Source organism: Neovison vison, chromosome 6 (genome assembly GCF_020171115.1).
Source record: "Neovison vison isolate M4711 chromosome 6, ASM_NN_V1, whole genome shotgun sequence".
NCBI classification, from domain to species: Eukaryota; Metazoa; Chordata; class Mammalia; order Carnivora; family Mustelidae; genus Neogale; species Neogale vison.
Genome location: NC_058096.1, coordinates 154,841,040 through 154,864,756, shown reverse-complemented (window position 1 = coordinate 154,864,756; position 23,717 = coordinate 154,841,040). Strand labels below are relative to the sequence as shown.

At 47.3% G+C, this 23,717-nt stretch overlaps 1 protein-coding gene across 1 annotated transcript in view; it reads right to left on the bottom strand.

Annotated features, from left to right (window-relative positions):
- GPD1L (glycerol-3-phosphate dehydrogenase 1 like) overlaps positions 1-23,717 on the bottom strand; it is a 62,483-nt gene that overhangs the window by 4,770 nt on the left and 33,996 nt on the right. The window contains exons 5-7 of the mRNA XM_044252623.1: positions 15,205-15,317; positions 5,068-5,301; positions 4,464-4,570 (exon numbers count right to left, since the gene is read on the bottom strand). Coding sequence (XP_044108558.1) covers positions 4,464-4,570; positions 5,068-5,301; positions 15,205-15,317 — 454 coding nt within the window. The remainder of the gene's footprint in view (positions 1-4,463; positions 4,571-5,067; positions 5,302-15,204; positions 15,318-23,717) is intronic.

Sequence of the window (23,717 nt, the reverse complement as noted above, 5' to 3'; positions counted from 1 at the left end):
AGTAAGACCCAACACTTCTGCTGCAGAAAATACTCTTCTCCTTGAGAGGCCCTGGAGGAAAATTCTGCTTCCCCAGACTGCACCTGCTCCATGTCACTGAGTGAAGCTGTGTATGTGATGCACGGAGCTGCAGCCATCTTGAGGTTTTGAGGGAAGACTGACAGGATTACTGAGAGGCACTGCATCAACACCAATAATGTCCACCTCCAGAATCCTTGTTCCATGAAAAAAATAACCCTATTGTTTGAGGCTTTTTAAACTGGGCATTGCTCTTGCAGCCAGAAATGCTCCCAACTTTCAAAGTGCGTAGATGGGATGCTAACAAGAGATTTGGAGTATGTGTGTGTGTATGGGGGGGAATTCTTACGGACAAGTTACTTGTTTATTTTTCACAACCACCCTGTGAGATAGATAACACTATCCCCATTTCATAGATAAGGAAACTGAGGCACAGTTTCTAACTCTCAAGCCAAGATTCAACCACTAGCCTATACTGCCCATCTAAATGTTATTTTATATAACATAAAATGCTGTAAGGACAGTTAAATCAGTTTGGGGAACTCTCTAAATGAGGTTAGAGGTGAAAGGAGGGCAAAAGACAATTATTTCATTGAAAAATATTGGCACGAGCCAGTCAATTAGCCATCCCACTAATGGATACCGAGGACTTCAGATGTGTCAGTCTTCAACCAGGTGCAGGATGTGGAGTATTATCAGCAAGGTCCCAGCCCTCAGGAAGGTTACAACATGGTTCTGGGCTGAGGAGTGCCCCCAAATCCCGATTCATCCAATGAAGTCCTAATCCCCAGGACTTGTATTTGGACCTAGGGCCCTTAAAAAGGTAATTACGTTAAAAGGGGTTCATAAAGTGTGGGCCCCAAACCAATATGGCTGGCGTCCTTATGAGGCAAGGAGATTAGGACTCACATGGGACAGAGAAAGACCACATGAAGACCCAGGGGAAAGACGGCCATTAACAAGCCAAGAAGAGAGCCTCATGAGAAGGCACGTGCTGACCCTTTGATCTTAGCCTCCCAGGCTCTAGAACTTTGAGAAGGAAATTTCTGCCGTGTAAGCCTCTTGGTCTGTGGTATTTTGTTGTGGTTGCCCCCGAGAACGAATGCAAACACCCGATACTCACACATGCCTCTAAAGACGCATGCACAAGGAAATGTAATAAAGCAAATTTTCAAACAGCAGAGAAGCCCAGACGACATGCCTATCTATTAGGAGGAGACTGTGGTTCTCCCACACTGTGGAATGTTCTGCAGCCATTACGTCAGAGATCTGCTGGTGCCGATGTGGCACATTCTTCAAACCCTACCCTCCAACAAAGGAAAGCAGAGCGGAATGTGGAGCACAGCACCCATCCCCTAAATGGAAGGATACGCTAAAAACTCAGAAAGCTGCCTGCACTGAAGGTGGGGCTCCAGAGTTAACCTTTCACTGGGTGCCTTTTACTAAGATTCGAATTTTTTTTTTTTTTTTAAGATTTTATTCATTTATTTGACAGAGAGAGAGAGATCACAAGTAGGCAGAGAGGCAGGCAGAGAGAGAGAGAAGCAGGCTTCCCGATGAGCAGAGAGCCCGATGCGGGACTCGATCCCAGAAACCTGAGATCATGACCTGAGCCAAAGACAGAGGCTTTAACCCACTGAGCCACTCAGGAGCCCCTCGAATTTCTTTTTTTTCAACCAGGAGCATGGGCCCCTCTCCCCCAACGCCTGCCCAAATCTAGCAGACTTTAAGTAAATTGCACATTTACGTAAGAAGCCCACAGCTCCTGAGCAAGCCACAGCTTAAGAAGCCAACCTGGCCTGTGGCCTGTTCTGCGCTGCCTGCAAGCTAAGGACAATTCTTGTATGTTTCAAGGGCCATATAAGGGAGAAAAAAAAAAAAAGAATATACACCAGAGAGCTGTATGTGGGCTGCAAAGACGAAATATTTATTATGCAGTTCTTTACAGAAGTTTGCCAACCACTCCTGTAAACAGGATGTTCAAAGCTGGGAGAGTTATCTGCATCTGGAGGAGGTGGATGAAGGGGGGTCTGAGGACAGACCCAGTCACCTCAAGGGTGGTCAGGGCTGACACGCCTATTAAGAGGGGCCATCTAGGCAGGCCAAACAGCAGGAGGGCAGACATGCACAAAAGCCTCTGAGAAGAGGGTACTGGGGCAAGGGAGGTCTGCTTCAGCTGAAGGAGGGTTGTAGGGCGTCCCAGGACAGTGTCAGAAAGTTCCAGGGGCACAGAACTGAGAGGCACTATCCCACATGCCAACCTAGGGACCCATTCCGGATGAGCAGGAGTGAATCAGAAGAGTCGAGGTAGAAGGCAATCATCAGGTGTGCTGGTTTGATTTGGTGGGTAGAGAAAAAACTAGGGCACAGATAAAAATATGACCTGACCCAGACCACATGGCTAGGAAGCCCCCAGGTGGCTGGAACATTGCCCTCCGGTTCACTGTGCTTTCCATGGTCATGGGGGTGGGGTGGGAAGAGAGGAGATCGGAGTATTAGGGTGACAAAGGGAAAAAGAGCAAGGGAGAATGGCAGAACCTGGCTAAGCAGCTCTAGGAGGTGAGTGCAGGGGGAGAGCTCCCCAGAACTCTGCACCCCAGCCTGTGGGAAGTGAGGTGTTCCCTCCAACTCGGCAGTGACCTCATTAAGCACAGGCACAGCCTGTTCCATTTCTAATCAGGATAAAGAAAATGGGACGTGATGGAGGAGGGGCATCTGCTCAGAGCCGAGGTTCACCTGCTTGATTACACCTGCTTTTCTAAAACAGGCACAGGTACTGATTCCAGAACACCAGTTCCAATCTATAGCCTCCCCAAGTTCCACGATGGAGACAGACTCGTCCATTATCAAATACGCCCCATGGCAGCAGACAGATGGCACTTGAAAACTGTGGTTAGGAGATCATCAGCATCCACAAACACCCAAATGTTTTCTTAAGACTTTAGAAAACTGATAAATATTTAAGGTTCGGTAAAGTCGCCCCACCACAGACAAGCACTCCGCTGTTTTCCCTGAAGTATGGAAGGAACACCAGGCCCATCAGAGGTGTTCTCCTTTTAGCCACGATTTACAGGTAATTCTCCTCCTCTGGAGGCCTGTTTATGCCTTCCATCTCTGCCTGGCTGGTTTTGAAAACTATTTCAGAAAAATAAAGTGCAAATTAAAGAAGGGAGACAAATGTCCTTTCCTCCCTCCTTTTCAACTTTCTATAGGGAACTCTACAGCTCACCAGTGTGTACTCATGCAGAGGAAAGCTGGGTATAGGGGAGGTAAAGGTGGGTGGTCGGGATCAGCAGACATCTGGACTGAGCTGAAGAGGAGGAAGGAGACACACCAGAGAACCAGCAGCCACGTCTCTAACCATCACTGGCTCAGGGGCAAGTGCGTGCCCCGGACTGACCACACCTGGCAGCTTCCACGCAGCCGCCCAGCCCCCTCCTCTCCCAGGCAAGCAAACCTCTCCCTCCCTCCTGAAAAGAGGAGGATACGCAGAATATGCTGCGTAGGCAGTTACTAGATGGTGTCGCCGGCCTCGTGGTTATGGAAGGCGGCTCAGCAAAAATCAGCAAGATAAAGGGCCACAGGACAGCTGCAGAGAGGCTGGGGGGCTTGGCGGGGCGACAGGGTTTACTCCCTCAATCGGGCAGCTGATCAGGCTGTCCCAGGCCTACCTTTAGCAAATGACCATCCCGGGCAGTGGAGGCTAGAGGCACCTGTTCATCCACGGGACACAGACACTGCCAAGTTCCTGGGCAAACCTGAATGCAGGTCGCTTCTAGTGGGAGCATTCTGGGCTACTTTGCACGTTTCTTCTTTTTCTGAACTGTCTGACCTTTTATTAACAAGACTGTATCTTTTTATAACAAACAACAAGGTCATCTTCTGTTCTGAGTTCAAGACTTATGACATGCAGTTCTTACCGAACACTCTGCAGGATAAACCAGAACCTCAACCTTCGTGTTTTGTAACCTGCTTTACAAGACTAAGTTCTTCTTGGGGAACCTGGGCGGCTCCGTCAGTTAAGTGTCCAACTCTTGGTTTCAGCTCAGGTCCTGATCTCAGGGTGGTGGGACTGAGCCCTGTGTCAGGCTCTGCACTGGGTATGGGGCCCACTTATGATTCTTTCTCTCCCCCTTCCCTGCCCCCCCATTCCCCTACCCCCTGCGTGCTCTCATAAGTGCGTGTGCTTTCTCTCTCTCAAAAAAAAAGGGGAACTGAGTTCCTCTCCCCAAAGCTGAGGCTGGTTCTGTGTCAATACTCATTTTCAGGGCAGGAAGAGGTTTCCTGCCACAGATGTTCACATCACACAAAGGCGGAACTATCTGAGTGGAGTTCTGCACACAGCTGTGCCCATGTGCACTGACTGGGACGGTGGTCATGAGGGAAGCAGGAGGTGGCCACCCTCTAGTCACAGGGACAGCGGGTGCGGGGCAGGGGGGACTTACTTGTCAACCAGCCCCTTCTGTTTCAGGATCCGGTATACTTCAGCGGACGTCTGCGGTCCTTGGAGCTTCTGTCCGTTCAGCATCTCCTTCTCCAATTCTTCGATGGTCTTAAAATCAAGCAGAAATCGCTACTGTAAAGACTAGAGAGTCTGGTGCCTGGGTGGTGCAGTCAGTTCTGTGTCGGGCTCTTGGTTCCGGCTCAGGTCATGATCTCCGGGTCATGAGATGGAGTCCCCATGTTGGGCTCCGTGCTGAGGGCAGAGTGTGCTTGCCTTTCTCCCCCCACCTCACCATGCACACATGTGCACATGCTCTCTCCATCTCACAAATAAATAAGTCTTCAGGAAAAAAAAAGACCAGAGAATCTCTTATTTCAAGAGGAGCGCTGCAGAGGGGAGCTGGCATCCTCCCTCCGCACAAGCCATGGAGAGACATGCAAGCTGAAGGACTCAGGCAAAGGTTACTTTAAAGCCAAAGCAGACTACTGGCAGTGGGATACGCCCAGCAAACGACAAACACCTGCCTCTGCCTCCAGGGGTCTCAGCCCCAGCCCAGGGGTCTCAGTGAGGGTGCACGTGCCAGGGGAGTACAAGCCAGGGGCTACCTTCCCGGTTTTGGCAAACGCCTCAGCCACCCTGCGGTTCCGGCCTCCGTAGCAGGTGGTGATGAGGTCAGCCACGCCGCAGCTCTCCAGGAAGGTGGCCGTGGACACCTGGCCCTTGCAGAAGATCCTGGCGAAGGCGATCATTTCCATGAGCCCCAGGCGGATGACGGCAGCTTTGGTGTTGTCCCCGCTGTGAAGGCCGTCACAGAACCCAGCTCCCACTGCTACAATGTTCTGTGAAGGAGACAGGGAAGCCCCAGGACACCTGTCACATGCCTGCCACAGATCTAGGCTGCCAGAAGGTGGGGGAGAGCAGGGGGGACACACAGGGCCGCCTGGCCCCCCCTCAGAACGCTCCACCGGTTCCCACGCAGCCCCAGCTTCTACCCTTGCGCCCTGATGGCCAGAGGCAAAAGAAGGCACCAGGCTTCAACGCTCCTGTTTATAGGACCAAGGGCCCAGGTCTGGGGTTAGCAGGAAGCAGGAGCTGGGGAGCATCAGCCAGAGGATTAAAATGGCTGGCTGAAGGCTCTGCTAGATACTGTTTGGACAAACTGCCTTTTTTTTTCCCCCCCTTAAACCGAATGCCTCATTGAATTATACCATTCACATGGAAATGTATGCAGGTCCTAAGTGTACCGCCAACGGAACACACCCTTGGAACCAGCACCCTGACTGAGAAACAGAACGTAACCAGTGCCCCAGAAGCCCCTCCCAGTCCCCACCCTCACCAAGGTACTCACAACCCAGATTTGCTTCACCTGTCTTTCCATTCGAGCCATGAACAGGCTCGTATGCAATCCTATGTCTATCTTTTTCTCAATTCAACATCGTGTTTGTGAGGCTGAGCTGTATTTCTACCTAGAGCACCTTTATTTTCACTGCTGCATTCGTTTTTATATTTTATCTTACTGAAACAATTAACTAACATATAGCGCAGTATTGGTTTCAGAGGTAGAGTTCAGGGACCCATGAGCTGCGTAGCACACCCCGCGCTCAGGGCATATGAATACAGCACCCTTTTTTCCAGTTGTTCTGCGGATTGGCAAGGGGATTGTTCCTGTCTGAGGCTACCGCAAATGCTGCTGCTGGGGCCAGGCCAGTGCGTGGCTCTGCGTGACCACACGCAGTCATTTCTGTTGGGGGTGTGCCTGGGAGTGGAGTTGCTGGGTCAGTCATCTGCAAATGTGCTGCTCAAGCTTCAGCCTTTTGTTTCACTGAATTATCCCTATATAAGCATTCCCAGTCCCCGAGCTCCCACTCTCACATGGCCCCTGCCACACACAAGGCAGATAAGACCGAGACCTGCCTCTTCAGAAGCTGACAATCTGGTTTGGGGATCAGCACATTAAGGGTGAACTGCCTGTTTCTGTGAATGTCCTAGAGGCCAGGCACCCCCTGCTTGTTTGCACACCATCTGCGGCTGCCTGGGTGCCTTTTTTTTTTTTTTTTTTTTAAGATTTTATTTATTTATTTGACAGAGATCACAAATAGGCAGAGAGAGGCAGGCAGAGAGAGAGAGAGGAGGAAGCAGGCTCCCTGCTGAGCAGAGAGCCCGATGTGGGACTCGATCCCGGGACCCTGGACCCCGAGATCATGACCTGAGCCGAAGGCAGCGGCTTAACCCACTGAGCCACCCAGGCGCCCCCCCCCTTTTTTTAAAAAGATTTTTATTTATTTGACAGAGAGAGAGAGATCACAAGTATGCAGAGAGGCAGGTGGCGGGGGTTGTGGGGAGCAGGCTCCCCACTGAGCAGAGAGCCCGATGTGGGGCTCAATCCCAAGACTCTGGGATCATGACCTGAGGCAAAGGCAGAGGCTTTAACCCACTGAGCCACCCAGGTGACCTTGCCTGGGGGCTCCTAACAGCAGATTTCAGTACTTGCTACGGACACAAACCATATGGGCCACAGAGCCCACAGCGTTTCCTACGCAGCCCTCGCAGAGAAAGTTTGCCAACCTCTGACCTAACAGGAAAATAAAACGGATGCACGTACCTCTAACCTGGGCAGAAAGTGGTAACCCGCAAGAAGCGCTAAAAATATGATTGTCATTTCAACCTATGTGTACCAAGCATGCCCTGCAGGCTGTGGGAAGCTCTACGCAGGGCCCAGAGAGCAGTGCTGGGGGACGTGGGGGCTGAGGGTGCCCCCAGGGAGGAGTTGCCAAGACAGAATGGGACACAGAGCTTGTCCCCAATGAGCTGATGAAGAGAGCTGGCATATAATGAACAACGAAGTGCATCCAGGACGAGAGCGTGTGGAGTGGTGGGAGAAGCCACAAGCTTCATTTCAAAGCAGGGAAGGCGGAACCGGGGTGGGGGCCTCTCAACTGGGCCTCACAGCCTGTGTAAAACCAAACCACCATATATGACAAGTCGTATCTCCATGTGCCCACTCAGTAAGGACTTCGGTCAAGTCGCCAGGTTCCTAGCCCTGTCCACATTACTAGCTCCTGCACTGAGCACACACACTCGATGTCTAACCACACTAGCATTTTTCCATACTACCTGATGACTACTTAGGAATTTGTGCCTGGAGGGATCTTAAAATATGAAGCCAACTGGTAATGAACAGGAAACGAAATAAGCACATCTTTTCCTCCCCCCCCAAAAGTGTTTTTTATTAATGAAAGAGCATCTCTCAAAACATCAGGCCTATAAAATTTGAGGGAAGAGGTTAGAAGCAGAACAAACCGGGGAGGAAAAATGTCTTCTCTGGTTGATATGCCATTTCTAATAAAATACATCAAACCCAGTACTGATGTGGCCAGGCTCACCTGGAGAAACAGAGTGGCCATCTGAGCACAGCTATCACTCTCCAGGAGACCAAAGACACAAAGCCACTGCAGATGAAAAAGGGAAAAAAAAAAAAATGCCAAACCACTGAGCCCTGCTGAAGCTTTTGTCTACTTCCAATACACCAATAAAACAGCACCCTTGGGCGCCTGGGTGGCTCAGTGGGTAAAGCCACTGCCTTCGGCTCAGGTCATGATCTCAGGATCCTGGGATCGAGTCCCGCATCGGGCTCTCCACTCAGCGGGGAGCCTGCTTCCCTCTCTCTCTCTATCTGCCTTCCTCTCTGCCTACTTGTGATCTTTCTCTGTCAAATAAATAAATAAAATCTAAAAAAAAAAAACAAAACAAAACAAGAAAAAAACCAGCACCCTTTCTCCCAAGTTTCGAGGGCAGAATGAAGAGGGCTAGAACAGGGGAGGGGGTAGAGGGGCCCACAATCTATCTTGTTCTCTTCCTCGGGAATAATCCCAGGGCTTACTCTGGATGCTGGCTCGTCTTCTAGTGGCTACTGACATGGAAAGGGAAGAATAAAAAAAATTCTTTAAAAAATGATCAGAAAGCTGGCATGAGCACATGCAGATTTTAGATGAATTCCTTCTCCTTCTGTGCTCTAGAGGGTCTCCTAGTGAGGTTATGAGCTGTTCTAACAGACCAACAGAGCAGCTTTCAGGTGGATCACTCTCTCCCCCCCACAAAGGCTGGACTCCAGGGAGACCCAACTTCCCACAGCTGTGGGTAGAGCTGACGAGGAACTGCGTCTTTTGCATTCGGAGCCCGAGACAGCCCATCTGGCCTCTGTTTTCCTATGGTACTAACTTCTGTCTGTACCCGCAAAAGCCTCCCAGCTCCTTCCTGCCCACACAAGCAATGGACACGGTGGGTTTCATCAGCCACCGACAGCATCCGTCTTTCCCTCTCCAAGTACCTGCTGTGCGCGCTCAGTGACACAGGAAGCAGGCAGCTCCTGGGTTGGCACACTCTTAGGCTCCAACAGCCTCCCATGAAGAGAGGGAAAGGGAGAGGCAGCAGGAAAGGAGCCAAGATGTGGAGGGGTGAAACAATCCCCTAACCTTCCAGGCAGAGCACAATGCAAAGATGAGGGGAGATGGCAGGAACACCCAAGGGCTGGCTCCAAACAGACCCAGACACCCCTCCTGGCAGAAAAGCCAGACTAAGGAAACCAGGGGAGACACTAGAAGCACAAGCTCGGAAACCCAGATGGCCTCCAGCGTCTGGTTCTCCCTTCATCTCACTGCTGTGTGACCTTGGAGAATGACTCCACCTCTCTGATCATTCTGTGCCTTGGGGATAAAATTCAGGGCTTGGACAGACTCTTTCAAGGCCCGTCAGATGGTGACATTCCTCCAGGAAAGCTGGTGCAGCTGTGGGCCTACTCACAGCTGGTGAGTGGGACGACTCCGAGGCCACAAAGAGATACCTGGGCACGGGGGTACTTAGCCCAGAGGCCATGAGGCCAATTGTTGGATGAGCCTGCTGAATGGCTAAACTGAAGTTACCATGGCAACATGCCAAGGCCTAGGATCCAAAGGGTGAGACTGTTGAAATGGCTCTCTGCTGTCTCCTGGACTGTCCTGTGCCCCCTTCACCACAACGTAACCCATTCTGGAGGTTATTTGACCAACCAACCTCAGTGCATGTCTACGGAATGAAATGAGAGATACGACGACTTCCTTCCAACAAGGGGCTCCTAGACACAGAGGAGGAGAGAGGGATTATTTACGAATGCCTATGGAGCGCCCACCATGCACACGGTCTCCTCTAGATTCTCCAGACAGCCCTGGCTCGCGTGTCCCTTGCCTCCTGGCCCGCTCATAAAGGTTCTGTGGCTTACTGAGAACACCTCGCTGGTTAGTGACGCCGTCCCAGGACCTGGCTCCCTGGGCCCACTCTGTTCCCCGTGCCTTGCCCCTTCCATGGTACAGCAAACTTGGCCCAGCCACTCCCAGACGCCACAGGGTCGGAGACCTTCCTGAACCCTCTGCAATCAGATGTCAAAGGGGAGTGCCTCTCTGGCCTGCATGTGGGTTTGGGAGGTAAAAAGGGTAGGGTTAGGAGAAGAACCGATTGGTGGGGGAGGGGGATAATAAAAATGACAGTTGACCTTGAACTGCTCTAAGTGCTTCCAGTATTATTAACTGGTTTAATCTTCACAACATTCTTACAAGGCAGGCACAGTGATTCTGCTCAGGGAGAGGGGAGGAAACTCCCACACACAGGGTTAAGTAGCTGGTCCAAGGTCACACAGTGGGACCTTTAGCACCAGGCTGCCTGGCTTCAGAGTTGGGGGGGGGTGGAGCAGAGGGGAAGGTCATCACAGGGTGGTGCTCTAGGTCAGTGAATGAAAGGCACAGAGGGGCCACCTCAGATTTGAGGTAAGAACTTCCTAACAGGAAGAGCTGACCTCACCCAACCAAAGGACTTGGAGGTGAAGGAGTGAGCTCGCAGCCACTGGAAGCATCCAAGCAGGAGCTGTGTGGACGAGCTCTGAGCTGCAGACCAAGCTCTGAGCTGGGACCGCAGCAGCTCTCTTGGCCCTTCTGTGACCCCCTCACCAAAGGGCACACAGATGAGGACTACCTCAGTTTCCCCTAGATGGCTGACCTCCCCATGGTGGGGGCAGGGGTGTTAGAGAGGAGCAGGAAGCCACTGCAGGGTAAATGCCTGCCTTCCAAAAGGACCCTGGGCACTGATCCAGTTTAATCGCCTTATGATGGATCTTGAAACCCTCTCTCTCTCCCTCTACCACTTATCACTGTCAAAAGAAAAATAAACACACTGAGCCAGTCAGATCGTGTTTGAATAGCATCCGAGCAGATGTCCTCTGAGATCGCTCAGCTGTGAAAGTTATCATTATCCACTGTGCATTTAAATCTGCTTTAAACTATTCTGGAGCTAAAAATACCATGATTTTCAGAAGACAGACATGCTTAAGCCCTTCCCCATTTCCTGGGTTATGGCAATACTCAGAGGCAATCATTCGCCCTCAAGTGCCGTCTTTGCAATTCTGAACGTCTGTCCTTGCAATTCTGAACCCAGGCGGGTTGGATAGGACGCCACTCCTTCCACTCCTAGCTTCCAGAAAGAACACAGAAGTCGAGAAGCCTCCCGGTGCAGGGCCCAGGCTACCTGCGCCTTAGGCAAACACTCTCACCACATGGGAGGCAGGGCTCCAGTGAAACCTGGGCATTAGTCCCTACTGCCTGTACCGGCAGCACACCATCTGATTCTACCCTAGGCCAGCTCCCAGGGCTGTGGGCCTAAGGGAGAACTCTGACTGTAGAGTGTAGGCTGACCCCGGGCCAGGCACTGTGTCAGAGCTTACAGGTCAGGCTGAGGTTCAAGCCCACACTGAGCCCACCAGGCTGAGCACCCTACAGCAGTGATGTGCAACAGAAGTTTCTGCAATGATGTAAATGTTTTCTGTCTGCTCATCCAACAGAGTCGGTAGCCACGGAGACTCCCCAAAGACTCATGTGGCGACCGAGTCTTTGAAATGGGGGGACTGTGGCTCCAAAACGGAACTCTTGATTTTTTTTAAGTTTTAATTAATTTGGATGTAAATGCAATTGGCCACATATGGCTAGTGGGATCCAGCAGTGTGGCCCTGGCTAGACACTAGGCCTGAGGCTGTGCTTCACTGTGGCCTTTATCTCAGCCAAAGCACTGGGAGAAACTTAGATGCCCAGGTATCAGGGGTGCTTAACCTCACTATTGAACATCCCTGCTAGGGAATGTCCTGTGGCTGTGACACAGGTTATGGGGTTATCCCCCAATCTACTCTCCTCCTCCTTAGTCAGACAGTCCCTGACTTTCACACAAGTGTATGGCTAACCAAGAGAGAAAAAAACAAAAAACAAAAAACCATTTCCCAACATCTCTTGCAGCTAGGTACCGTTATAGGATTAAGTACTGCCCACTGAGATGAAGCCGATCATTACGTTATGACTCCCCAGAACCTGCCTTAAAAGACAGCTACCACGTGCCCTTTATCTTTTCTTTTTTTCCACCCTACTGACTGGAAGGCAGACGTGATGACTACAACTCTCATCTTGGAACATGAGGATAAGCATCTACCCTTGTGAGCAGGAAGGACTGGGTCCCTGAGATTCTGTGGAATGGAGCTATCACATGGATTCAGGACTTTTATATAAGAAAGAAATCAAGTTCTACTGTGTTCAGCCACTATTATTTTGGGTCACTGTTAATGAAACCTAATCCCGATAAAGCATCTGTTAAAAATGATAACACAAGTTGAGCTGTACAGTTATGATTTTTGTGCTTTGCTGTAAGGACTGCCACTTAAAATTTACATTAAAACAAACAAAAATACACCCTCAGTGAAAGAAGCCACATGCAGAAGAGTCTACACTGGACAACTCCATTATGAACGTTCTAGAAAATGCCAACTCCAGTGTACAAAGGCAGATCAGTGGCTGCCTGGCTGGGATAGGTAGGAACTGAAAAGGGACATAAGGAATCCCTTAAGGATGATGGAATTGTTCTGTATTATGGAGGTGATTTTCAGGGTATATGCACACAGCTGTTCAACCCCACTACATTAGGGGACACCTGGGTGGCTCAGTTGGTTGGGCATCTGCCTTCAGCTCAGGTCATGATCCCAGGGTCCTGGGATTCTGGGATTAAGTCTAGCATCTGCCTCCTTGCTCAGTGGGGAGCCTGCTTCTCCCGCTGCCTGCCACTTCCCTGCTTGTATTCTCTCGCTCTCTCTGACAAACAGATAAATGAAATTTTTGGAACAAAACAAAACAAGAAACCCCACTCTACTAGGCACTTTAAATGGATGCAGTTTAATGTATGTGATTTAGGATTAAATAAAGTTGATATTTAAAAAAGATATTCCCTTACTGGAGATTAACACAGGTCAGAGGTAAAGGAGATTCTGAAGGCAGTAACACCCACTACAGCAAAATGATTTTGCATAAAGTTTTTACATTTTCTTTTTGGTTTTATCCTTGTAGTGAGCTGTTTGCTTTTTTTTTTTTTTTGTAACTCAAATGCCCTCATGGTTTTGAGCACCAAAAGGAGAGTGTACATTTCTTTGATTCCTAGAATGGAGATTACCAAAGACTGTTAATTTAAGGCGAAAGAGTAAAACATGTCAAACTATTTGAATAGTTAAGATCCAGTTTTCTGTTTTTAAAAGGGGCCATATACATTCCTATACTCGCTAAAAAGACTGCAATGGTATAGGAAAAAAGAAAAAAAACCACCAGTGGTGATCTTAGGATGTACGGAGTCTTGGTGACTTTAACTTTCTTTGCATCCTTCTGTTGTGTGAAACACAATGAATGTGCACTACTTTTATAATCAGAAAAAAACAACAAACTATTATGTAATAAAAGAGACGACGTCCCATTCGTCCTTGGTTGGCAGCCTCTGACAAGCGAGGACTTCATTTTATTCAACTGGACATAAATCAAAATAGTTTGGCTGTACACAGGAACCAAAGAACACCAAACTAAGATTCTTGGAACCCGCCTTCACACTCCAACTGTGCCAGTATTTGCTACATTCAGTGATTTAATCTCTCTGGATCTCTGTCTCCCTATCTGTATGACGGAATGGTTAGACTCAGTTACTGCCAAAAATGCTAGTTTCTCAGTTTTTAAAAATCTCAGCTCTGATGCAAGCCAACAGGCATGATGGTAACTGATCCTGTTTCAAAGGATAGCCAGAGGAAGGATGATAAATGGTCCTCAACCCCCATCTGTCTCTGCGCCCCCCCCCCAAACCCTCCACGAACCAGGCTCTGCTCCGGTAGCAGGATCCACTTAAAGGTCTCCTGCCAACAAAAATGAAAAGCCAATCTACGTTCAGACACAAAACCAGCATAAGGTCCCATTAGCTGAAGCTTTTCCAAAATTCTCCATCTAGAATCTCTCTTGTCCCCCAAGCCCTCTTTGTTCTGGGCAGGATCTCACAAGCTTCCCCATCCACCACCAGAAATATCCAGTCACTTAACCACTGTTTTGGACCAACACAGGCTGGTGCTGAACAATTAGGCATTCATGATGCCCCTGCTGTCAGGTGGTTATTAGCTTAATGAAGGACTATTAAAAACACATGAAAATCTCAACCTAAAAAAAAAAAGAAAGAAAGAAAAGAAAAACCACACAATGCAGCCAAAGCCAGTGTCTTAACTGTGTATGCAGCCTGCCCAGAACGTGAAAAATGCCCCATACAAACTTTCAGAAACAGGGCCTGTGCTGCCCCAGGGAGCCTGAGCCTTTCACGGACTCTCCTTCTTAAAATCCTCGTTGTACAGGCACACGTGACCACACAAACATGAGATAGGAATTCCACGAAGTGGTTTTAAACTCTGGCGAGAAAAAAAGGACGTATGTACAATCAAAAGAAAGAGCAGGAAGGCATTCGTTGGATTCTCGTCTTCTCAGCATACTTTCTATCTCCGCAATTTTTACCTGACAAAGACTAAACCCAAGCCAGATTGCCCGACTTCCTTCCTGAGGTGCTCAAATTCCTGAAAAGCAGCTTTCCTACAAAAGACAAGACTCAAAAGTGCCTCAAAGCAGGGTATTCATTCACACTGAGGCTTTTTTTTTTTTTTTTTGAGAAGGCAGCTGATTCCACTGGGAAGAGGATCAGAAAGTGCAGCCCAGCTCCCACTGGCTGTTTCCCAGCATCAGGCCAGAGAGGGCCCCACCACCAAGACTTCCACAGGCCGACTGGAACAGGTCAGGAGCCCACGTGGAAACGCTTCCCTCTAACCTCCCAAGCTGCTGGCCTCAAGAAGCTGCTTCTTTCATTGGCCCATTTCCCTTTGTGGACAAAGATAAAACTATCCTTAGTGCAGCCTTTGTCAGCAGACTACTTTCCCTTTAGAAAGAACCAATCAAGCCATCGAACTGAAGGAGTAGTGTAATAGAGAGAGAGGTAAGTCCCTTCCCCACTCAAAGACCGTGTGTAAGAGAAATGTATGAATTCACAGGGGGGATAAAACACCCAACAATGCTAGACTCCCCTGGAAACTCTACAATCAAGGTACTCTCCATGCTTTTTAAATATTAATGCTGCTAATTTTCCAAAAGACAAAACACCACACTCCACCCCCCCCCCCACAATTTACAAATGAAAGCCAAGTGGAGTCTAAGAGGGAAGTCCAACCACCCAGGACAGGCAGGGGTAAAACAGGAAGTGATATACAAGGCTCTCAATTCACTATTCTTCCCTCAAGTAGGCACACAGAACACAGAGCCCACTTTTCAGGATTAGATTTGATAATGCACCGCGGCTGATTAGCTCCTCTCCTCGAGCAGAAATAACAAGGCCGACTTTACCTTAAGAGCACCACAGAGTTCGACAGTGTCTGCGTCGTCTACCACAGTAATTCGAAAATTTGGAGTCTGCAGAAGTTCTTTGAAGAGAAGGCCATTCTCCATTATTTTGCTGCCTGTTGACAGGGTAGGAAAAAAGGGAGTTAGTAAGAATGCCCACGCTTACAGTTTCGAGTGTTTTTCGTATTACCATAAATAATGTATATTCATCACAGAAAATGCAGAAAATTCAGGAGTAGAAATAAAAAACAAAAATATTCCGTAATTCTACCACAGATGATCATTAGCAATTTGGCACGCATCTTTAACCTACTGAAATATGAATATACATAGTTCTTCTCAGAACTGGGAACTAACATTTCATAATCTGCTTTTCCCCATTTTGCAGCACAAGTAATGTTCAGTGACATTTGCTACATCATTTTAAATATCCGCTTTGTATTTCATTGTGTATGTGTGTTCTATGCTACCTAAGTATCTTTTCTATGTTTAACAACTAAAACTGTTGCAACTTTCTGCTACCATCAACATTCACGAAGGCAACGTCCATGGTTTACATCTGTAATAGATTCCCGTTCAAAACCACCCCCTGTCCTTTCCCCTGGGAAAGAGCGCATTCCCTTCCACTCATGTTAGGCTCGACCCCATGAAGTGCTTGGACTCAAAGCAAATGGGGCATATTTCCCTACCCCTTAACCTTGGGCTCGGTCATGTGCTTTGGTCAACAGGACAGGAGCAGGATGACGCGGGGATTTTCCCAGCCCACTCATGCAGAAGTGGGGCTGGTGTCCTTCTACCTCTGCCTTCAATGTGTCCCCAACATTCCGCGGCTCCCCCTTTGGGCCAGGCAGGAAGATGAGACACACATGGACAGAGCCACCCAGCCCAGCAGCCCTGGCTGAGAGCATCCTGTCCCCAGAGGACCACAGGTGTTAGCTGTGCTTACTTCGTGTGCACTGCGCTTCTGTGATCCATACTTAGTATCACTATGGCAATAGAGAACTGACACAAACATCAGTAGCTACGTTCATGGACCGAAGGAATAGATGGAAGGAAATGCATTCAAAGAGTACTGCTACCTCCTCTCCCCTGGGACGGCACCTGGAATGGGATGGAGGCTCTGGAGTTTTTCCTTGGTCTCGTTTTGTTTTGTTTAGGGATTTGGGATTAAAACTAAAACAAACACAAATAAAACTTTACACATAAAGCCTGGTGTGAAACACTCTGATCGGTGAGGGTGTAAGGGTGGGGCTGGCTCTGGAAACCAGAGGATTAACGTTCCCAGCCACATCTAGGCTCCCAAGTCAAGTGGCCACACAGAAAGGGCAGAAGGCTCACTGAGGGCTACAGTACTGGGGCTCTGCCTGCCTCCAGGTTCCCAAGCCTGTTCCCACACGTGTCTCTGCGCATTACAATCACCTGGGGATCTTTAACTACACCAACACCCGCCACATCCCCGGCCAATTAAATCAGTCTCCCGTGGTGGAACGCGCATCAGTGGCTTTTCGAGCTCCCCAGCTGACTCCCGAGGACAAGTTTGCAAACTGATTTCACCCACTGCGGGTTCAGCTTCCTCAGGAGTGAAACACTATAGCACCCTCAGGACTGTTGTGGGGTTAAGTAAGAAGCAGGTGTGAAAGAGCCTATTAGAGTGCACAGAGGTCCCACAGAATAATGATGGGGAGAGCTGACACATGCTCATGACTGAGGTTCGCCATTTGCAGACCTAGGGGGCCCCAGAGAGGTTTACCGACGTGCCCAGGATCAACCCACTCATAGGAGGCAGAGCCCAATTCTAACCCAGGTGCTTATGATTGGTAATAACACAGTGAGTGCTTTCCACTGGGTTCCGGAGCCCATGTTCTGTCTCTCTACGCTATGCTTCCTCCTGGGGGTGGGGCAGAGGAGCAGCAAGAGAAACCAGCAAAACCCAAATAAACTCACACAGCTGCATTCTTCCAGTGAAGACGACAAAGATAACTGTCCACCGCTACGATTCCATCCCTAAGTAATATAATGTGAAAATAATCCAGGGGAGAGCCGGAGATGGATGACCATTCTGGGGCTCACGACCCTGTTCCACCTCTCCTTCTGCTTTCTTTAAAGAAACTGTCCATAATAAAATGTTTCAAATCTCTACACCCAATCCTTAGAAACACATTTCCTATTCTATAAGCACTGCTTGTAGTAGTACTCCTATTCTATAAGCACTGCTTATTTAGTAGAGTTCTCCAAACATTGTAACTGTGTCCGTTTGAGCCAACTGTCCTCTTCCTTTTTCAAACAGTCCGCCAGACCATGTGGGTGCCTCTGTGCAACCCTGTTTCATCACCGGGGTTGGGTAAACCAGCCCCCAGCCTTCACATCATGACATCATTACTGTCCTTCTCCTCCATCCCTCACCACGGGTCAGTGCTCAGTGCCTCCAACACAAAGGACGACCCGACCTCCACAGACAAGCCCCTCGCTGTGGTCACTAACCCAGCTGTCTGCGGCTAGGCTGGGGCTGCTGCTGTGAGCGGACAGGCAACACAGGCAGGAAGAAGGGCACTCTCCATCTGCCACCGAGACAGGTGGGGTCGGTCTCCCAGGTCCTCTGCGGCTGCAAATTACACAGTGTCCCTGAGAGAGGTGGGCTTGATTGACAGCGATCTCACTTTTTCTCATTTGTACTTTAAAAAAATGGTTATTTTAAGTCACAGCAAGGAAAGGACTCACTGTATTATTACCAATCACAAGTAGTGAGGAGGGAAGCAGGGACCCAGACCATCTGGTCCAGAACGGGTAATGCCCAAAAGCCACGGGGAAAGGCTGCCCCACACCCAATATGAACCAAACAGGGACTGTCTCTTCTGTTTCATGCCAAGTTTTAGAGATAATCAACCTATGTAATATGACACCTTCGAACCTTCCATTGTGTGTGTGTGTGATTCCACACCTGTTTGTGTGCTCGGAAGCTCCACAGGGAGCTTACGTATCCTTGACACTTAGCAGATGCTGGCTGGATATGTAACAGGCTTTGAAAAGTATTTGTGGGGTGACAGTGAAAAGTCTCCAGTTCTTGCAGTCAGTCCCAAGAATAAAGGGAACTCTCACCGCAAGGGGGCACCACAGTTCACCATGCCAGTTAAGAGTTTTTATAAGTGTCTGAAAAACAAGGCTGTTTTTTCTTCTCCCTCCACAAAAGACTCCAGTGGGCTGAAACTCCTGAACCTACCTAAGAATGAGTTGGTTGCTAATGTCATCAAGGAAGGAGATCTGGATTAACCACAGCGCCATTATCGAATGCAGGAAATTTAATGTTGGTACAATTATCTAATATACAATTCACATTCCAATCTTTCCTATTAGTACAATGCTGTCTTTCATGGCAACCTTCCCTCCCCCAACCCAGGATCCTACTGCATTTGGCAGGCACGTCTCTGGAGTCTTCTTTAATCTGGGACACTCCTTAACCTTTCTCTGTCTTTCATGACATTGGCATTTTTTAAGACGGCAAGCCAGTTGTTTTATAACATTATTTATGTTATTTCCTCATGGTTAAGTTCAGGTTCTATAAAACAATTTAGAAAATATCACCTTTGGGTTTTAGTTTCCTTTCAATATTTTACTTAATTTAATTCAGGTCACTGTTGCCAAGAGTGACCTGTTGCCAACAGACGTCGCCAATCTACAGAGAAGGCAGTGGACTCACTGGATAAACAGAAGCCAGAGGGAAAGAGAAATAATTTCTGTGCATTTGTCTGTCTTTACAAAACAAAAGAGCCTAATATGCCCCACTAAATGTTTCCCGACAATGAACATAGCTTACAGGTACATAAAAATTCTAGCAGATTCTATGGGTAGACACAAGTTTCAATCAAGGATTAGAAATGGGATCTCAGCCCTACAGAATGATTAGGGCAACCAGCCATTTCCAACCGACTGCCAAAACTGATTGCCAATTTATTATTGGCAAAATAGGACTGAGTTGGAACTAGTTAATTTTTTTTTAACAAAAGTGATTATGTAATTTCACAGGCTACATTAGAATCACAGGTGGCTAAAAGAATTAACTGTGAGAGAATAAAACCTATATATAGGCAGGTATACATACAATTTCTCCCCCCCTGGGAGAATACTTAGAAACTGCTAACAGGGATTCCTTTTGGGAAGAGAAATTACAGTTTCTTTTTCTTTTTCTTTTTTTTTTTAAAGGATGCTATTGCAATTATGTAGGAACACTATGTTTTCAGTCTGGGGAATGGATGTGGAAATTTGATGTGTTTTCCTCTTTTTTATAGAACAATTCCTGTGACAAGAACAGATCACATTTTCCCTTACTTCTTACTGTTCAAAATGTTGGCATAGAAAATGAGTTAAGAAATTTAATGCTTCTTTATGATAAGAGGGGCTGGCCATTTAATTGAGGCTTAAGGGTTTTTTGGTGTTTTTTTTTTTTTTTTAAAGATTTTCTTTATTTGACAGATCACAAGCAGGCAGAGCAGCAGGCAGAGAGAGGGGGAAGCAGGCTACCTGCGGAGCAGAGAGCCCCATGATGCTGCTGCTGCCTGCCGGACTCCATCCCAGGACCCTGAGATCATGACCTGAGCTGAAGAGGCTTAACCCACTGAGCCACCCAGGTGCCCCAAGGCTGGAGGATATTTGCACAACAGACCTATCCTTGTCTACTTTATACTGTGGCAGAGGCTTAAACCACTGAACCACCCAGGTGCCCCAAGGCTGAAGGATGTTTACACAACAGACCTATTCTTGGCTATTTTGTACTGTGTCAGACTATATCTGTTTCAAAGTGACTAATCTCCTGATTTTATATAAATGGCTCCAATCTGCTAAACAATTTGCTGAATAAATGAGATCAGCGAGCAAAGTTCACAATGTCTTCAGTAAGGCAGGGTTAGGTGGAGAGCAGACCCAAGACCATTCCCTTCTGCCTCTGTGATCTTTTTATTTTTTAAAGATTTTGTTTATTTATCTGACAGAGAGAGATCACAAGTAGGCAGAGAGGCAGGCAGAGAGAGAGAAAGGGAAGCAGGCTCCCCGCTGAGCAGAGAGCCCTATGCGGGGCTCAATCCCAGGACCCTGAGATCATGACCTGAGCCAAAGGCAGAGGCTTACCCCACTGAGCCACCCAGGCACCCCTGGCTGTGTGATCTTGTGAAGTAACTCATTCTTCATCTGTTAAGCAACGGATGGTCTGGGGTGATACCAGAGGTTCCTTTCTGCTCTGTTGGTCTGTGATTTTCTGAAATCCCTATGATCTCTATGTGAACAAAATGAGCCTCCTTCCATGCTGAGGAGCTCCAGAGGTGGGACCTGAACCTGGGTAAGCCCTTGTTCCTTTATCTCCACACGAATGTACCCAAGTCAACATCGAGTTAGGAACCAACTGAAAAGGACACTAGTATATGGTACCTAGAGAGCAAGAGCTTGAAGTCAGTCCTGATCCAAGTCTTGACTCCACCAATAGCTAGCTGCAGAATCTTGGGTAAATCACTATTAACACCCTGAATCTCGAGTTTCTTAGTAGACACTTTAAGATTTTCTGTGGGTTTTTGTTTTTAACTTTTTAAACAGTTTTAGGTTAAGGTATCTTAGTGGATACCTTAAGATTTGCTGTGGAGGGCGCCTGGGTGGCTCAGTGTGTTGAGCCACTGCCTTCGGCTCGGGTCTTATCTCAGGGTCCGGGGATCGAGTCCCGCATCAGGCTCTCTGCTCGGCAGGGAGCCTGCTTCCTCCTCTCTCTCTCTGCGCCTGCCTCTCTGCCTACTTGTCATCTCTGTCAAATAAATAAATAAAATCTTTAAAAAAAAAAAGATATGCTGTGGATTTTTGTTTTTAACTTTTTAAGTTTTTTTTTTTTTTAAAGATTTTATTTATTTATTTAACAGGGAGAGATCACAAGCAGGCAGAAAGGCAGGCAGAGAGAGAGAGGAGGAAGCAGGCTCCCTGCTGAGCAGAGAGCCCGACGCGGGACTCGATCCCAGGACCCTGAGATCATGACCTGAGTCGAAGGCAGCGGCTTAACCCACTGAGCCACCCAGGCGCCCCTAACTTTTTAAGTTTTAATTCCAGTTAGTTAACATAGTTTTATATTTAGTTTCATGTGTACAATAAAGTGATTCAACACTTCTATACATCACCCTGTGCTCATCACAAGTACTCTCCTTACTCTCTATCACCTATTTACCCATACCCCCACCCCACACCTCTCCTTTGGTAACCATCAGTTTGTCCTCTATAAAGAGTCTGATTCTTGATTTCTCTCTTATTTTTTCCCTTTGCTTGTTTTTTGTTTCTTAAATTGCAGATGAGTGAAATCATATGGTCTTGTCCTCCTCTTACTTCACTTAGCATTATACTTTCTAGCTCCCTCCATCCATGTTGTTGTAAATGGCAAGAGTTTGTTCTTTTTTATGGCTGAGTAATATTCTACTATACATATGCACCACATCTTTGTCCATTCATCAATCAATGGACACTTGGGTTGCTTCCCTATCTTGCCTATTATAAATAGTGCTGCCATAAACATACGGGTGCATGTATACCTTTGAATTAGTGTTCTTATATTCCGGGGGTAAATACCCAGGCGTGTGATTGCTGGATTATAGGGTAGTTCTATTTTTAACTTCTTTTTTAAAATTTATTTTAGAGAGGAGGGTAAGGAGTAGAGGGGGAAAGAATCTCAAGCAGATCCCACCAGCTCAGCATGGAGCCAAATGGGGGGCTCACTCTTACAACCCTGAAACTGTAACCTCAGCTGGAAAAAAAAGCCAGGCGTTTGACTGAGCCACCCAGGCACCCGGTATTTTTAACTTTTTGAGAAACCTCCATACTTTTCCACAGTGGCTGAACTGGTTTTCATTCCCACCAACAATGCAAGGCGTTTCCCCTTTCTCCACATACTTGCCAACACCAGTTGTTTCTTGTGTTGTTAATTTTAGCCGTCCTGACAGGTGTGAGGTGGTATCTCATTGCAGTTTTTATTTGCATTTCCCTGATAAGTGATATTGGGCATCTTTTCATGGGTCTGTCGGCCATCTGGATGTCTTCTTTGGAGACATGTCTGTTCAAGTCTTCTGCCCATTTTCTCATTGGATTATTTGGGTTTTGGATGTTGAGTCCCGTAAGTTCTTTATGTATTTTGCATACTAGCCCTTTACCTGATATGTCATCTGCAAATATCTTCTCCCATTCTGTAGGCTGTCTTTTTGTTTAGCTGACTATTCCCCTCGCTGTGCAGAAGGTTTTTATTTTGATGTAGTCCCAATAGTTTATTTTTTCCTTTTGTTTTCCCTACCTCAGGAGACAAATCTAGGAAGAAGTTACTGTCTGTGCTCTCTTCTAGGATTTTTATGGTTCTATGTCTCACATTTAGGTCTTTAACTCATCTGAATTGATTTCTGGAAAGTGGTCCAGCTTCATTCTTTTGCAGGTTGCTCTCAAATTTTCCCAGAGCTTTTTGCTGAAGAGACTTCCCTCCTGCTTTGTTAAAGATTACTTGGCCATGTAATGGTGGGCTTATTTTGGGATTTTCTATTCTATGGCACTGATCTATGTGCCTACTTTTTTATTAATACCATCCTGTTTTGATTATTACTGCTCTGTAATATAACTTGGAAGTCTGGAATTGTGATGCCTCCAGCTTTGCCTTTCTTTTTTAAGATTGTTTCAACTGTTAAGAATCTTCTGTGGTTCCGTACAAATTTTAGGACTGTTTGTTCTAGTTCTGTGAAAAATGCTGTTGGTGTTTTGATAGAGACCCCATTAAACATGTAGATTGCTTTAGGTAGTATAGGCATTTTAACAGTATTTGCTCATCTAATCTCTGAGCATAGAACGCTTTTCCATTTCTTTGTGTCATCTTCAATTTCTTTCACCAGTGTCATAATAGTTTTCAGAATATAGGTTTTTCACCTCTCTGGTTAGGTTTACTCATAGGTATCTTATTTTTAGTGCAACTACAAAGGGGATTGCTTTCTTCATTTCTCTACTATTTCATTATTCATGTATAGAAATGCAACAGATTTCTGTACACTGATACTGTATTCTCCAACTTTACTGAGTTTATTTACGAGTTCTAGCAGTTTTTTGGTGAAGTTTTTCAGTTAGTTTCTTTTAAGATTTTATCTATTTATTTGAGAGATTGACAGTGAGAGAGAGCATGGGGCGGGGGGAAGGTCAGAGGGAGAAGCAGACTCCCTGCAGAGCTGGGAGCCAGGATTCGGGACTTGTTCCCATGACCTAAGCTGAAGGCAGCCGCCCAACTAACTGAGCCTTTTTTAGGTTTTCTATAGACAGTATCATGTCGTCTGCAAATTGTCAAAGTTTTACTTCTTCTTTACCAATTTGGATTCCTTTTATTCTTTTTGTTGTCTGCTGTGGCTAGGACTTCCAATACTCTGTTGAACAACAGTGGTGAGTTCTCTTATTGGTATGATCACATTGATTGATTTGCAAAAACTGAACCACCCTTGCAACCCAGGAATAAATCCCACCTGATCATGATGAGTAAT